At 37.9% G+C, this 17,177-nt stretch overlaps 1 protein-coding gene across 1 annotated transcript; it reads left to right on the top strand.

The window, feature by feature from the left end:
- The first annotated feature begins 1,035 nt into the window (after positions 1-1,035).
- Positions 1,036-1,603, top strand: LOC118846175 (ubiquitin-40S ribosomal protein S27a-like). The gene has a single exon (XM_036754455.1). The coding sequence runs from the start codon at positions 1,092-1,094 to the stop codon at positions 1,560-1,562; it is 471 nt and encodes a 156-aa protein (XP_036610350.1). The 5' UTR covers positions 1,036-1,091; the 3' UTR covers positions 1,563-1,603.
- Positions 1,604-17,177: the final 15,574 nt, after the last annotated feature.

Raw genomic sequence — 17,177 nt, 5'->3', positions numbered from 1 at the left:
TTATGGGTACCATTGTAGAGTTTGTTTAATTTCAGAGTAAAATATAAGTTAACACTGCATAAAAATTTATAGGTGATACTTCATATATGGAATATGCAACTGGTAATAAAGCACACCTCTACCAAAGGTAATTTCATTAAATTTTTTACATCCAAATTTAAAGCAATATCCCAATGTACCATTTCATCATGAGCAGGTGTATATTCTGTTCTACCACCAAGGGTAGAATTAGCATGGTACTTATGGCCGATAGCATGAAACTACCTTTATTAGAGGAGGTTGAATATTCAGGTCTCTATATTTATATGAGGGGCAGAGGTCCTGAAAGCTTGAAAGAAGAGAACTGCTAGCTTTCAACTTTGAGAGAAGATGTGCAATTCCAGATTATCTATTGACATGTCTTTCAAGTGTCAGCTCCTCTACATATTGGCTTCTTCCCATGCTCTCTATCTACCTTCAGGGACATGAAGAGAATCAGAGCCACGGGTTATAGGAGTAATGGGTAGAAGTTGTAAAGAGTCTAACTTAAGCTTGATAGAAGGGAAATGTCCTAATAAGTAGAGCCATGCCAAGTGGAAAGGGGTTCCTCAGGAGATGATGGGTGTAGTGATGTTTTTAGCATAATTCTAACTTGCTTTCCAAAATGGTTGTACCACAGCCATTAAGAGAATTTCTTTTGTTTGACTATGTGATGTTTGTTTCAAGAAATGTGTGTTTTTTTAGGGATCAGGAGGGAGAGAAAAGAAATTTCTTTTAACAGAGTGATGGGGGAAGGAATATGACAGACATGAAATGTTGCATGTACTTTCAGATGAAGTCATTGTATAATTAGTTTTCTCTCATTGTTTTACTTCATTATGACCTGTTACAAAGTAGTAGTAATTTGTAAATGTTTGTAATGTAAAAAGGAAAATATCAATAAAACTAAAAAAAAATATGTAATGGATTGTACCTTATTGGAAGTGTTTAAGCAAAGGCTGAGGAGTGCGTGCACGCTTTGCGCTCCTTTGCGAAGTGTCCTTGCTTCCCACCCGCTGCCTTTGACCATCCCTTTTACCTGTCCTCTGTCCTCAGGTGGACCCAGTGCCACGATGCAGATCTTCGTGAAGACTTTGACGGGGAAGACCATCACCCTTGAGGTCGAGCCGTCTGATACTATTGAAAATGTCAAGGCCAAGATACAAGATAAGGAAGGTATTCCCCCTGATCAACAAAGATTGATTTTTGCGGGCAAGCAACTGGAAGATGGGCGTACTTTGTCTGACTATAACATTCAGAAGGAGTCTACCCTTCATCTTGTTCTGAGACTTCGTGGTGGTGCCAAGAAGAGAAAGAAGAAGTCTTACACCACTCCCAAAAAGAACAAGCACAAGAGAAAGAAGGTTAAGCTTGCTGTTCTGAAGTACTATAAGGTTGATGAGAATGGCAAGATTAGCCGCCTTCGAGGAGAGTGCCCTTCTGATGAATGTGGTGCTGGAGTCTTTATGGCTAGCCATTTTGACAGACATTATTGTGGCAAGTGCTGTCTAACCTACTGCTTCAACAAGCCAGAAGACAAGTAAATGTATATGTGTTAATAAAAAAAGTCAACTAAAAAAAAAAAGCAAAGGCTGAATGATTATTTATTAGTTGTGTTGAAGTGGGGCTTCTTTTTCAGAAATAGGTTTGCTAGATAATAATAATGGCCTTATTTTTTTTCCTTTAAATTTGCCAAAGTACTTTATATGCTTTATCACCTTTCAGTTATATGATAACCACACATATGTTATTATCTTCATTTTATATATGAGAAAACTGAAATCAATGGAAAGAAGTCAAGTAATCTGACCATGGTCATATACCTGGAAAGTGACAAAAGCAGAATTTGAACTCATGTCTTCTGATTATCGAGTCCAGCCTACTATACATTGTATCAAACTACATGTTTTTTTTTGTTTTCACTTTCATGTAGGTTATCTTGACTAATGTGTCTCATAGACCGCAAAGCTCCCTTCTGACACTGAAATTCTGTGATTCTGTGATTTCAATGGCATTGTCTCCTTATGGGCTTTGTGTGCCTCTAGGAAACAGTGTATTTCCTGTAGGCAAATTTATATTTTAAAAAAGACAATAGCCACTGGTTATTACAACAAAAGAAATAAAATAATATGGAGGTAGAAAAAGCCAACAAAATACTTTGTACATATTCTTGAAGATTATTTTTCGAAAATAATGTTTAAAAACAGTATCTAGAATGCAATTTCAGGGTTTCTTTTAAAATTTTAATTATTTCCAGAGGGTTTATTCATGCATTTTCTGATTTTTTTTACAAGTGATATATGTGGAACAATATCCATCTAACAATATTTCTGTATGAATATATATATATACATATATATATATACACATACATACATACATATATATATATATATATATATATATATATATATATAGAGAGAGAGAGAGAGAGAGAGAGAGAGAGAGAGACAAAGAGACAGAGAGACAGAGAGACAGAGAGAGAGAGAGAGAGGAACATATATTATATTCTGAGATGCATGTGCTTGATGCTGGGATAAATAAAGAAACTGGATGGAAGTGGATAACAAGTTTAATACACCCTTTCCTTTAACCAGAATGTTGGGCTATAACCCAGTGAAATTTTTGTGGTAAATTCTCATTGTGGTTTCTTCTTTACAAATTACAAAGGCAAAGACTAATATTGAGCTTGTATAGCATTGCTCTTTTAATATGTATTTTGGCATCTATAATTGAGGAAATAGAACAAGATGGCTCTTTTTTATCATTGCTTTCTTTTGAGGAAGAAATTTGATAAAGCCACGAGTAAAGTTGGGTGTATAAAAATATGTATTATTTTAGGAGAAAAAAAACATTTGAACAACATAATTATGTTTTTAATTTAATCCTTCTTATTTGTAGAAGTACAGAAGAGACAATCAAAAATTGACACTTTCGAGTGTAATCTTTGTGAAATTTTAGGAGCACAAAGTAGTATTTTCTTTGCAAATCTATGAATAATAAAGCAAATGGCATCCTCCCCTTCATGTTAACAAGAAGCCCTGTATCATTATCTCCAAATTGTTTATTCCGAAGGAGAGAAGCTTGAAGGATCAGTGGTAAGAGTGTTGGATTTGAAGACAGATGTCCTAGTGCCAAATCCTATACTTACCGCATCTGGAACCTTTGGCAAGTTATTTAACTTCTTAGTTTCCTTTTCTATAAAATGCGCAGGTTTGACTAGATAACTGTGAGATCACATCCAGCTCTAAATTAATGTCTTCATTAACCCTAATTTCCCACATTTTCTTTCCTCTATTCATGTCTTATTCATTCATCAAGGCCAAGGCTCAATTTCTTTACAAAAGTTTCTATGTTGTCCTTAATATGTAGTGACCTCTTCTACTTATGAATTTGTAATATGTGTCAATATCTTTCATTAATAATTTACTCATATGGTCTTATAATATTTCTTTTATAATTTTTATGATACAATTTAAAAACTTTTATTTTGTTTTATCTCTTTCTGTCTGTGCTTCTTTGTCTCATTCCTGGGCTATTGCAATAAATTCAGTCTCCCTGCCTAAAGGCTCCACTCCCATCCCACTCTAGTCCATCTTCCACTTAGCTATCAAATTGATCTTCCTAATATGCAGGTCTGATCACAGCTGCTTTGACCTCCAGAATATTATATTCCAAGCCATGTGATTTATTAATGTACAAGTTGCTAGATCTTGTATTATCCTGATTGTGTTTCCACAATACTCAAATTGTTTCTTTCTGGCTGCTTACAGCATTTTCTCCTTGACCTAGGAACTCTTGCATTTGACTATAATATTCCTAGGAATTTTCTGTTTTGGGTCTTTTTCAAGAGGTTATCAGTGGATTCTTTCAAGTTCTGTTTTACCCTCTGCCTCTAGGATATCAAGGAAGTTTCCCATGATAATTTCTTGAAAGATGATGTCTAGGCTCTTTTTTTGATCATGGCTTTGAGGTAGTCCAATACTTTTTAAGTTATCTCTTCTAGATCTATTCTCCATGTCAGTGGTTTTTCCAATGAGATATTTCACGTTGTCTTCCATTTTTTCATTCCTTTGGTTCTGTTTTACAATATCCTCATTTCTCATAAAGTCACTAGCTTCCACTTGCTCAAATCTAATTTTTGAAATGGTATTTTCTTTAGTGGTCTTTTGGACCTCCTTTTCCATTTGGCTAATTCTGCCTTTCAGGGCATTCTTCTCCTCATTGGCTTTTTTTTTTGTCTCTTTTGCCATTTGGGTTAGTGTATTTTTTAAGGTGTTATTTTCTTCAGTATCTTTTTTTTGGGTCTCCTTTAGCAAGTCTTTGGCTTGTTTTCTATGATTTTCTTGCATCACTCTCATTTCTCTTCCCAATTTTTCCTCTGCTTCTCTTACTTGCTTTTCCAAATACTTTTTGAGCTCTCCCATTGTCTGTGACAAATTCGTATTTTTTCTTCAAGGCTTTGATGTATGTTCTTTGACTTTGTTTACTTCTTCTGGCTGTATGTTTTGATTTTCTTTGTCACCAAAAAAAGATTCAATAGTCTGCATCCTTTTCACTCCCTGTTCATGTTCCCAGGCAACTACTTGACTCTTGAGCTTTTTGTCAGGGTATGACTGCTTATAGAGTAGAGAATACTTTGCCCCAAGCTTTAGGGGGCTGCACGCTGCATTTTTCACAGCTGTTTCTACTCCATTGTCACCACAAGTTCTGCCCCAGCAGTGCTCCTCCTCCCCCAAGAACTGCCAACGAGGACCTCAACCCAGATCCAAGCAGGGCAAACCAAGAGAATCTGCCTCTGCACCAGCAAAGCACTCCTTGCACTCCTGCTCTAATCCGCCACTGGATTACTACCACTGTTTGAGCCAGGGACTCTGTAGGCAGCCACAGCTAGAGCTCTGGAAGCAGATGCAAGAGCTTCCTGCTGCTGCCTAGGCCAAAACTGTGCCACCTCCATCACCCCTGGGCTGGAACCAGACCATTCTCCCCCAGATCCATCAGTTTTCCCAGTACCCTGCTCCTTGGTCTTTGGTATTAGGGTTTTGAGAAGTCTGGTAACTGCCACAGTTCAATGATTCATGACCCTCAGGCCGCTCTGCCCAACTCCCGGTCTGACTGGTCCTGGCATGGCCCGTGCTGGGCTGTGCTCCACTCCTAGCACTGTATGATAGACCTTTCCCAGCGACCATCTAGGCTGTCCTGAGATGGAGACCTGCTTCCCTCTACTATTTCGTGTGTTCCACAACTCTAGAATTAGTTTGGAGCCATTTTTACAGGTGTTTGGAGTGATTTGGGGGAGAGCTTAAGTGAGTCCCTGCTTTCCAGCTTCCATCTTGGCTCCCCTCAATTCTAATTTTTAAGATAGTATTCTCTTCAGTGGTCTTTTTGACCTCCTTTTCCATTTGGCTAAATCTGATTTATAAGGCATTCTTCTCCTTGCTGTGTTTTTGGACCTCTTTTGCCATTTGGGTTAGTCTATTTTTTAAGGTTTTATCTTCTTCAGTATTTTTGGGTCTCATTTAACAAGTCATTGACTTGTTTTTCATGAGTTTCTTGCATCAGTCTCATTTCTCTTCCCAACTTTTCCTTTACTTCTCTTATTTGCCTTTCCAAATCTTTTTTGAGCTCTTCCATGGCCCGAGACCAATTCATATTTTTCTTGGAGGCTTTTGATGTGGGCTCTTTGACTTGATTGACTTCTTCTGGCTGTATGTTTTAATCTTCTTTGTCATGAAAAAAAGACACAGTAGTCTGAGTCTTTCATGGCCTGGGCATGTTCCCAGCCAACTACTTGACCCTTGAGGTTTTTGTCAGGGTATGACTGCCTTTAGAATGAAGAGTCTTTTGTCCCAAGCTTCATGGGAATTGCATTACTGTTTTCAGAGCTACTTCTACATGGCAAGCTCTGCCACATCAGCTCTCCTCCTCCCCCAAGGACTGCCAACCAGGACCATGACCCAGATCCAAGCAGGGCAAAGCAAGAGAACCATGCCTTTGTGCCAGCAAAGTGCTCCCTGCACTTCTACTCTGATCAGCCACTTGACTCCTCCCACAATCTGTGTGGGAGGATCTCTGGAAGCAGCCAGAGGAGCTTTCTGCAGCTGCAGCTGCTGAGCTGCACCACTTCCACAACCCCCATGACTGCGGCCAGTCTAGCACTTCTCTCACCCCATCCAGCAGTTTTCCCACTGACCTGCTAAGCTGTCTTTGGGGTTTGTGGGTTGATAAGTCTGGTAGCTGCTACAGCTCAGTGATTGAAGGCCCTATGACTTGCTCCATGTGATCTCCTCAGTGCCTGGTCTGTCCTAGTGTGGCCCAGACTGGGCTGTATTCTGCTTCCAGCAGGGTGCAATAGACTCTTCCCAGCCACCATCCAGCCCATCCTGGCCTGGAGACCTGCTTTCCTCTGTTATTTTGTGGGTTTTGTAGCTCTAGAATTTGTTTGAAGCCATTTTTTACAGGTTTTGGGAGGGATTTGGGGGAGAGCCTAAGCCAGTTCCTGCTTTCCTGCCTCCATCTTGGCTCTGCCCCCCCCAGCCTAAATCTAGTTATTGCTTTCAATTTAACTTATATTATGGTATTTCTCAAATTGATGTATTAGGAACTAAAATGCAAAATATCTTTAAAATATAATGTGAAAATTATAACTACCTCTGTTGACGTGTTGGCTCTCTTTGTGAATCAGAAATTGAATAGAAGGAAGATTGTACCTATCAAACTAGAAAGAGTCATTAAAAGCAAGAAATTAGTTTCCATTGTTCACAAATTAATCAATAAAAATTTCTATGAGTAAAAAGATAAATGCTGTCTTTATTCATGGATAAATTCTTTTTTAGAGGTCCAGATATCTGAATTATGGTGGTGGTGGTAGTATATTTTCATCTAACACAAAACTAAAATTCATTTAGATCCACCTAAATCATATATGTCTTAGGTTTTCATCTCCAAGTGATGGTTTTCAAATACAGTAATAGCATATGTATCCTAAAACAATAATTTATCAACAATAAAATGAGAATGGTACATGAAAAATGTTCAATTTTTATCAAAGTATTCATTTTCCCATGCCTTACTCTAGAACTCTATATAACCCTCATCCCTCCCTGACCCCCTGAAAATTGGCACAGCAGGAGCCAGAACTAAAGAAGAGAAATGATCAAGGAAGCATAATAAAATATACTAATGAATCTGTGCTACAGTAATGTAGCTGCAATCCATTTATGCCTGCCCACGCCATATAACTCTTTCCCATGCCCTCCTGTTTTTTTGTAACTGAAGGTCCACCCATCATACTGAGACCCCTTATTATTTTTCTATACAAAAAACATAACCTTTCAATAATTACCTATCAATTATTTCTTGTTCTTACTGTATCTTTTTTCCTCCTAGATGCCATTCTTTTGTCATTTCTTCTGTGAATTTCATGTAATCTACCAATTACTGTTTGTAATCTACAAATACTCATGACTATGTAATACAAAACTAATAGAGAAAATGAATCTTCACAATCTGTAGCATCCTTCTGGTCAAAAGATTCATTGAAATTAGTTATTGAAATAAAAATTCCATTCTATTGAACCTCTACTTAATATTTATTACATAAAGAATAAAGGACATCAGTCAGTTGTGCTACAGATAATTCTGTATTTCTGTAAGCAGTTAGCTATCAGCTGCCTGTGGAAGGAGTATTAAATATGGAAATTCCATTAATAAATTGAATCTCAAGATTCAAATAAATAATAAAAAAACAACCTTTATAACATTGTCCCCCCAAAAGAAAACTTACTGTTATGAAGCTTACAATCTAGTAGGGGATACAGCACACACACACACACACACACACACACACACACACATACACACACATGCATGCACGCACAAGCATGCACATGCACTTGTACACACACACTACACACAGTAAATCATTTATACCTTAAATCATACAAGTATATAAAAGAAATACAACAAAAGTGCTGTTCTCTCCTTTTACCAAACAGTAAGTAGAATAAAATATTTAAGTGCTTAACCACTAACTAAGGTTCTGTTAGGCCCCACTCTAATCAAGGCCAAGAAATATCTGATCTGCATCCTAAAGCAGGAATGTCCTAATTCCTGTTTAGAACTTTGGATGTCATTTGCCACTACAAATTGCCATATTATCTATGTTCTTTTGACTGAACAATCATCCTGCTCTATATTAAATATGCTATTCCAATTTGTCCCCTATTGTGGTAGTTCCCTGATTATGGTCATCCAGTTTCATCAGATATCTTATTCTGCACTCTCATCTTCTTTAGCACCCACCATCAATAGCAGGCCCATTACACTTAACCTAAATAGGATTATATAGTGCAAAGAACACTAAACTCATAGAAAAGAGAAGGAAATTTGAATCATGCTTCAATCATTTGCTATGTGATTACATGCAAGTAATTTCATCTTCCAGAGTTCAGTTTTCATATCTATAAGATGGGTATAATGTGATCTGCTCAACCTATTGCACAGAACTAATGTGATAAAAATATTTTGTACATCCTTAAGGTTTTTAATAGACCTTAAATTGATAAATATCTTAGTTTTAATCATATGATTTCCTATTTTCTAGCTCATTGTGTATTTTGTCATAGTTGCTCAGTTCTTTACTATATTTTCTACATCCTCTAACATTTCTTACATTTTCCCTGTGCTCCCACTGTCACAGAAATAAGAATTTCAATTGAGAGCATCACATCCCTGACAACCTTTGGCAAGGTAGGCCTCCCTTTCTCCTATGTCTCTCAATTCATAGGGAAGGTAGAATAGGCAGATCAAGAGTACATCTAATTGGCAAACCATTACTTCTTATGGCAATCAATTAATTAATGAGCCTTTTGTATGTGCCATGTATTGTGGTGAATGGTGGAGATACAGAGAAAAAAGTGAAATCATCACTGATTTCAATAAGTTTATATTCTAAGGACAGAGATCATACAGGAATGCAAAAATGTAAAAAAAATACCTCAACAGTGCCTCCAACAGAGACAAATTATGTAGCTATTTAAAACAGAGTGGAATATTGAGGAATCATATCTTAATTGTCATCTGCGAGGAATCTATTAGGAGACTAGGAGTTTAAATGTCATTTTATAGAGAACATTTAGTATTTAGTTCATAGCTAGAGAGAGAGACTATGTGAATAAAAATATAAAGAACTAAGAGAACATTTTTGTGTGTGAGAGCGAGAGATTGTTATCACTTATCTTGTGAAGCAACGTTAAGAAGTGATTTCTTGGAATTCCAGGAGCCAACATCACAGAGTAAGTAGTAAATCACTGTACATCTCCCATATTCACTTTCAAATAACTATAAATTAGTGTTCCAGAACAAATTCTGGAATATCAGAGCCAGTGGAAAGACAGTGTAGAGTGGGCTTTTAGCCTAGGAGACTTGGAAGATCAGCAAGAAAAGTATGTCTCACTCAGGTCAAAAGGAGAACATATTCCAGGACAGGAAGCATCCCAGCAAGTCCCACCTCAGCAAACCAGCAGATCTTAAGCAGGCAAATGCCAGCACTGGGACCCCTGACCCCCAATAAAATGCCTCAGCATAGCCAGGGGAACCTTGGACTCCAGCTCAGAGACTTACCATGTGCTTTAGCATAGCTCCAGGCAAACAGACATATTCCAGCAGCTGGACCTCCAAGTACTTCAGCACAGCCTAGGGCAAACTGTCATCCTCCAAAGTCTATAGAAAATAGGCCAGATCTACAAATGCTGCAGCACAACCCAGGGAAAACAGGTACCTTCTGGTGGCCTGACCTCCATGAGCTTAAATACGGCCACGGGGAAAATGTAGAAAAACCCCACCAGGCCTCAGTCAGAAACCATGACTAAGACTCCAGATCATCACCAGGTAAGCTGCCAGATGTATAAGGCCTCCAGCAACACCAGCCAATCTCCACCCTGCCCTCTCAACACAGCACCAAACTCAAGGGTCTCCCATGGACCTCAGGGAGACATTAATATAGCACCAGGTCAAAAGCCAGGGCCTGCGGCTCCTGGCACAAGAAGTCTGAGACAGAGTGCCATCAACCTTGGGAGCAAAGATCAAATTTAAAAGAAAGGAAAAAGGCCAAAAAAAAGTTGAACAAAAACAACATCAACAAAAGAATCTTATCACAGAAAGTTAATACAGGGAAGACCAAGACACAAACTCAGAAGAGGAAAACAATGTCAAAACACCTATGGACTAAACTCCAAAGGAAAACGGGAAATGAATTCAAGCCCAGAAAGAACTTATGGAAGAACACAAAAAGGAGTTTAAAAATCATAAAAGAGAGATAGAAGAAAAATTGGGAAAGGATGCAGGAGAATTTTTAAAAAAAGAGTCAACAGCTTAGAAAAAGAAAACAATTGCTTAAAAAGTAGAATTTATCAAATGGAGAAGGAGATACAAGAATACCCTGAAGAAAACAACTCCTTAAAAATACAATTAGCCAAATCTAAAAGAATGTATAAAAGCTAATTGAAGAAAACAGCACCATAAAAATTAGAATTGAGCAAGTAAAAACTAATGACTTTTTGAGATAGCAAGAATTAATCAAACAAAACCAAATAATTAAAAAGGAAGAAAATGTAAAATACCTCATGAGAAAAACAACTGATCTGGAAAATAGATTCAGCAGAGAGAATATCAGAATCATTGGACTACCTAAAGCCATAATCCAAAGGAGGATTATGAAGGATGATTAATAAAGGAGGATTAAGAAATTATCAAGGAAAACTACCTTGATGTCCTAGAAGCAGAAGGCAAAATAGGCCTTGAAAGAATCTGCCGATCATCTCAGGAAAGAGATACTAAAATAAAACTTCAAGAATATTATATCCAAATTTTAGAAGTTTCAGGTCAAGGGAAAAAAAATGCTACAAGTGGCTGGAAAGAAATGATTCAAATATTGGGGAGTGACAGTAAGGATTACACAGGACTTGACAGATGCAATATTAAAGGACTGGAGGTCATGGGACATGATATTCTGGAAGGCAAAGGAGCTAGTGAAGAGGTTTAAATCAAAATGATGATGGTAAGGGAACGATAGGTTTCTAGGGGTGCTCATGACCCCAAAATACCAACACATTGGGTCCTGCTGAAAGAATTCAACTCAAGCCTTCTTAGCCAAAGAAAAAAGAGACAAAGTTTATTAGGGATTCACCATAATGGGTTGTCTTAAGAAATCTCACCCTTTGTGACACCTGTTTTCACGAGCCGGCCAGATTCAATCTACTGAGCTAGATTGAATCTGAGCTGAGCTAGATTCAATCTGAGAACCTTCATGGAGGCAAGATGGAGATTATATACACAAAGATTGTAGGAGGGATTGAGGGGCGGTCTGGGGTGACTCGAGGAGGGGTTTAGGGAGGGTCTTGAGGAGGAGTCTAAGGAGGGCAGGATGAGGTCAGAGTCCAAGAACCAAGAGAATGGAATTAAGGGTTGGAAGTAGCTGAAGGCATGGATACTGATAGTATCAAGGGTGGACAATAAAGGACAAGCCTAGGTAGAGATTTGGGCCTAATGATAATGGAAGGCTTATGGCCTTAGGGAAAGGCCAGATCTAGTTGGAAGATTCAAGGACAGTTCAAGGGGGCTCCCAGAGACTGTATTCCAGACTCAAGGGGGTTCCCAGAGACTGTGCCCTCATCATTCCCACCTCAAACAAATAGGACCCAAATTCTTTTGGGGTCAGGGATGAAGGTCTCAGCTTCTGAAACTGCTTCCTGCTGGCAAGGGTGTGTAGAGCTGTCCCTGCCTCGATGGGTCCAGTTCAAGGGGTACACAGTCTGAGCGGTCATCTGGAAGTTGATGGCTTGGAGTCTGGAGGACACAAACCTGGCAAGGAGGTTAAGCAAACAACCAAATAGTCAGTATAGGAGTATAGATAAAGGATAATTTCCCTGGAGGTTATTAAAGATGGCCATTTCATACCTAGCTCCCCTAATCACTTGTTCTGTGTACCACACTGCTTTGGGGTTCAGGAGTGTGTAGCACATCCAAATTAGGGTGGGGGTATCTAAGAGCAAGGCTTGACATTTGGTGAGCCTGTGGTTAGCTAGCCACTGGTGGCCCTCTGCTTCTAGGATGCTCTGGACTGGATGGGGAGTCAGAACTTCTAAAGGCTGGTCTGCTAGAGGTTTAGAGGCTTCCTTAATTAGAGTGGCTATAGCAGCCATGGAGTCTAATTGTTTTGAAAAACAGGCAATTGGCTTGGGGTCAGGTCCTAAGGACTGAGTGAGGACTCCCAAAGCCTGTCCTCTCCTTTCATCAACACAGTGAGTGAAAAGTTTTTCTAGATTAGGTAAAGCTAATGCTGGAGTGGTAGTCAACTTAGTTTTCAAAGTCCTAAAAGATTTTGCTTGGTAGGGGCCCCCACTCTAGAGGGCGTGAATCAGAGCCTTGAGTGGTAATTAATGGTTGCAGTCCCTCCCAAGCCTTGGGCTTAATTGGATATTGAAGGCAATGGAGGGGAACTATGGCTGGGGTGGCAGAAGTGACTTGCCCAGGAATTCCCTGATCCCAAACCATTGGCTCAACCCTCTCCCACACCTCTGAGGGAACATGGGGAGGTCTGGTAAACAGAGGGAAAAGGGAGATATGAGGTTTAGCTAGAGAAAATTGGCTTCCCAATTTCACCATCAGGTCCCTTCCCAACAAGGGAGCAGGGCCAGAGAAGGAGTATTCAAACAACAGACCCTTGATGCCCATGACCCGATGGGTCTAGAGGCATGTGGGGCCACAGCAACTAGTTAAAACAAGAGAACATAGCCGTGATAAAGTGGGTAACCTTACCTTCTGCCTTGACTTTGCCCAGGGATCATGACTAGGACTACAACCAAGAATCATGTACTTGGCAAAATTAAGCATCATATATCAGGGGGGAAATGGCCATTTAACATAATTGAGGGTTTTCAAGGTTTAAAAAAGACAACATCAGATCTAAACCAAAAAATTGACTTCCAGTATCGACAAAAGAGAAAAAATAAAGAGGTAAAACGGGAAAGTAAAACCATCAAGGATTCAATGGAGATGCATTATTTGCATTCCTACATGGGAAGACAATACTTGTAATTCTTGAAAATTATATCACTAATAGTACAGCTGGAAGAAATATATATGACAGAGAGTATAGGTATGAGGTTAATTGGAGGGAATACCATAAAAAAAATTAAGGGATGATAAAGAGGAGGACACTAAATGCAGACAGAAGAGAGAAGATGGATGGGGTAAATTTTTTCACCTGAAGAGGTGCTAATGACCTATAATAGGAAAGGTGATAATCAGGGGGTGGGTGTATAATGAGTATTGTTTGAATCTTACTTTCATCAGTATTGGTTCAAAGAGGAAATAATGCACATAATCAGTTGAGTAGAGAAATCTCTTACCTGACAGGGTTTTTTACTGTTATTCTCTTAAGTGCCTTTAATGAATTTGGCTTTTGTATGATTGGGGCAGGTAAAGTGGGGTCTTTTTTTTTGTCTCAGAATACTTCTCAGCACTAAGACAATTGAGAGTCATTGGATTGAATATAATGTGGTGCTGGTGGTGGTTGGAACTTTCCCATACTCTGGTTTCTCACACTCTAAATGGTGAGCCTTGAGCCCTCAGGGTACTGAACACGGTATATGTACTGGAAGGTTAGTGTTTCACTTTTGGGGGCACACTCATTGAAAAGGTAACAAGACTCTGGGCAAGCCATTGAAACAGCCCCCCTCCCCCAGCTTTGATAACCCAGTCAGATAGATGATGATGCTTCTCTGCTAACTATGTATTACTATGGATGGAGTGGTTTGGGGTATGTGCTCTGTTAATGATGTGTTTGTAATTTCTGTTTGTATTTGTCCTGAAGTTCAGGGGGCTGATCTTTTGCCCCTGAACTAGTGAATGATATGTGTATGTTTAATTAAACTGAGATTGTTAATCCCTTAAAGTTGCTTTCCTTAAAGAAGCTGTGCTAGCAGCCTTCTGTGTGCTCTTGTTGTTGATCTTACACAGCCACAGTAGCTGCTAGCAACATTGTTGTTATATTGAGGATGATAACTCACTACTTGAAAAAAAAAACTGCTGGCAAAACTGGAAAACAGTAGGATACAAACTGGGTATAGACTGACATATCATACTATATTCCAAGATAAAGTCAAAATGGGTGCCTGATTTAGACATAAAAGGTGGCACCATAGGCAAATTAGAAAAGCAAGGAATAATCTATCTGTCATATCTATGTGGAAGAGAAGAATTCATGATCAAACAAGAGATAGAGAGCATTACAAAATATATAATGAATAATTACATTAATTATGTTAAATTATTACTAATTATATTAAAATATTTGTACAAACAAAACCAATGCAACTGAGATTAAAAGGAAAGTGGAAAGCTTGGGAAACAATCTTTATAGCAAGTGTCTTTGTTAAAGGCTTCATTTATCAAATATATAGAGAATTGAGTCAGATTTATAAGAATGCAAGCTATTTCCCAATTAATAATCAAATGATATGAACAGGAAGTTTTCAGATAAAGAAATCAAAGCTATCTATAGGCAAATGGAGAAGTGTTATAAATGTCTTGTGATTAGAGAAAAGCAAATTAAAACAACACCAAGATACAACCTCCCAACTATCAGATTGGCTAATATGAGAAAAAAGAAAAATGATAAATATTGGAGGGTAAGTGGGAAAATTGGGATACTGATGCAGTGCTGGTGGAGTTTTGAACTGATCCAACCATTCTGGAGAGCAATTTGGAACTATGCCGAAAGGGCAACCAAGCTGTGCATACCCGATCCAGCAATACCACTACTAGGTCTGTATCCCCAAGAGTTCATAAGAAAGGGAAAAGGACCTATATGTGCAAAAGTATTTATAGCAGTCCATTTCGTGATGACGAAATATTGGAAACTGAGCCTATGCCCATCTAATGAGGAATGACTGAACAAGGTACAGTATATGAATGTATTAGAATGCTGTTACGGAATAAAGCATGATTTCAAAAAATCCTGGAAAGACGTGTGAGAACTGATGCAAAGTGAAATGAGCAGAATAAAGAAAACCTTGTACACAGAAACAGCAACAATGTGTGATGATCAGTTATGAATGAATCAGATCTTCTCAACAACACAATGATCCCAGACAAGTACAAAAGACTAAGAAAGGAAAATGTTATCCATATTCAGATAAAGAATTGGTGTACTCTGAATGCAGATTGATGCAATTTTTTGCTTACTTTATTCTTTCTCATTTAAAAAAAACAGTTTCTTTCACAACTGTAACTAATATGGAATTTTTTATATGATCACAGAAATATTAAATATATCAAAACTGCCTACCATTTCAGAAGAAGGGAGGAGAGAGGAAAGAGGAAGGGAGGGAAAAAATTTGGAACTCAAAATCTTGTAAAAATAAATGCTAAAAATTTTCTTGATAAGTAGTTGGGAAAGATGAAATATTATTAAACTTCAAAAGAACAAACAAACAAAGAAGTGAATTCTTGAGAAGAGGCATTGATTGTCATCATCCTGAGAAAGCTGAAGGGTAGGCCTGAATTTCAGAGGTCAAAAGAAGTCTGGAGTCACAATTAATGATTAGATTTGAATCTATGTCATGTTCATTGTAACACACTATTAAATACTTAAAAAAAGTCTTTTTATTTTTACCTTTTGCTATTCACAGCTATTTGCTATTTATGCTGCTAAAAATTGTATAGCTAGTGACATAGACTTTTATTGAAGTCTGTGAAACTAGCAGAGAAAACTTATCAGAAAAGTGGTTTGTTCCATTTAATTAATTAATTGGAATTGAGAGTCATAGATAATTTATTAATTACCATGATATACTCTATATTTCTATTAACATATGAAAAGTAAATATATTACTTGATTATCTTGAAACTTAGAGTAAAAATTAAGAAGACAGCAAATTAAGTAAGATGAGTAAATAATAGACACTGTCCATAAACCCTATGACATAAGTATATATGGGAATGTTTTTTGGAGAAGGCACTAGCATCAGGGGAGAATCAGGAAAGGCTTCATATAAGTCAGACAAGTTGAATTTTAGCAGAAACCAAGGATTCCAAGAGGTATTAGTGAGAAGAGGGAATATTCTAAACATAGGAGAAAGCCAACGGAAAGGCATAGAAATGAGATTCAGAATGTCATGTGTGAAGAACAGCTATTAAGCCAGTATGACTAGACCTTAGAGTACATAATAGAGGGGATTCATGTTTAAGAGAATTGGAAAAGTAGAAAGGGGAAACATTATGAAAAGCTTCAAATGGCAGAGTAGTTTCTGTTGGATCCTAAAGATTTAGGGAACCTCTGGGTTTTATTGATTAGGAAGTGTCATGGTTAGATATGTTGTTGAGGAAAATCATTTTGGTGGCTCTGCAGAGAATGGATTGGAGAGAAGATAGACTTCGGGCTGCTAGACAAAATAGGCTATTGCAACAGTTCAGATAAGATATGATCAAGTTCTGAAATAGTGAACTTGTGACTTGTGAATAGGGACAATGGAAACGTTAGAGATAATGTGGAAGTAGGAATAGCAAGATCTGACAATTGATTAGGTATCATAGAAGTTCTGCTATAGCTTAGACCTATTGCTTGGGTAGATAAAATTAGTTAGAATATATGATTATCTCCAACAACCCATAACAGACTGGGAGAAGGATTTATAGAAACATAATGGCAAGCATTGCCAAGAGTGAAAGATTGGTTGATGAAGAGAAATAGAAAGACCTGGAAGTGGCTGGTGAACAACAAAAGAGGTAGACACTGGATTGATCATCAAGGGATTAGAGATGCAAATGTGGAGAAATGTGGAGTTTTTGTGTGAGTGAGGTAAAACAAGAGCTAGAAAGAAAAATATTGCAATGTGAGAACTCAGTTTTAAAGATAAGTATCTGGGAGTTTATTTCATTTTATGAAACACTAAATTTTAAGATACGAACACGTGCCTGAAGATGTGTGAAGAAAGATGTCAATTAAATGAATAAGGCTGATGATTTTTTTTTCAGGGATTATAAAAAGAGTCAACATAAAACCTCAAGTCCCTGAGGTTGATAGAACAATATGATTTCAAAAGGATGACTGTGGAGCAGCTACTAAAGTCAGCAAAATTAGAAGACTGAGAAGG

The sequence above is a fragment of the Trichosurus vulpecula genome, chromosome 4 (assembly GCF_011100635.1).
Source record: "Trichosurus vulpecula isolate mTriVul1 chromosome 4, mTriVul1.pri, whole genome shotgun sequence".
NCBI classification, from domain to species: Eukaryota; Metazoa; Chordata; class Mammalia; order Diprotodontia; family Phalangeridae; genus Trichosurus; species Trichosurus vulpecula.
The sequence above is the reverse complement of the archived record's forward strand: the minus strand, read 5'-3'. Positions and strand labels throughout refer to the sequence as shown.

Excerpts from the sequence above, each read along its gene's own strand:
- LOC118846175 (XM_036754455.1), top strand. The coding sequence starts at position 1,092 with ATGCAGATCTTCGTGAAGACTTTGACGGGGAAGACCATCACCCTTGAG.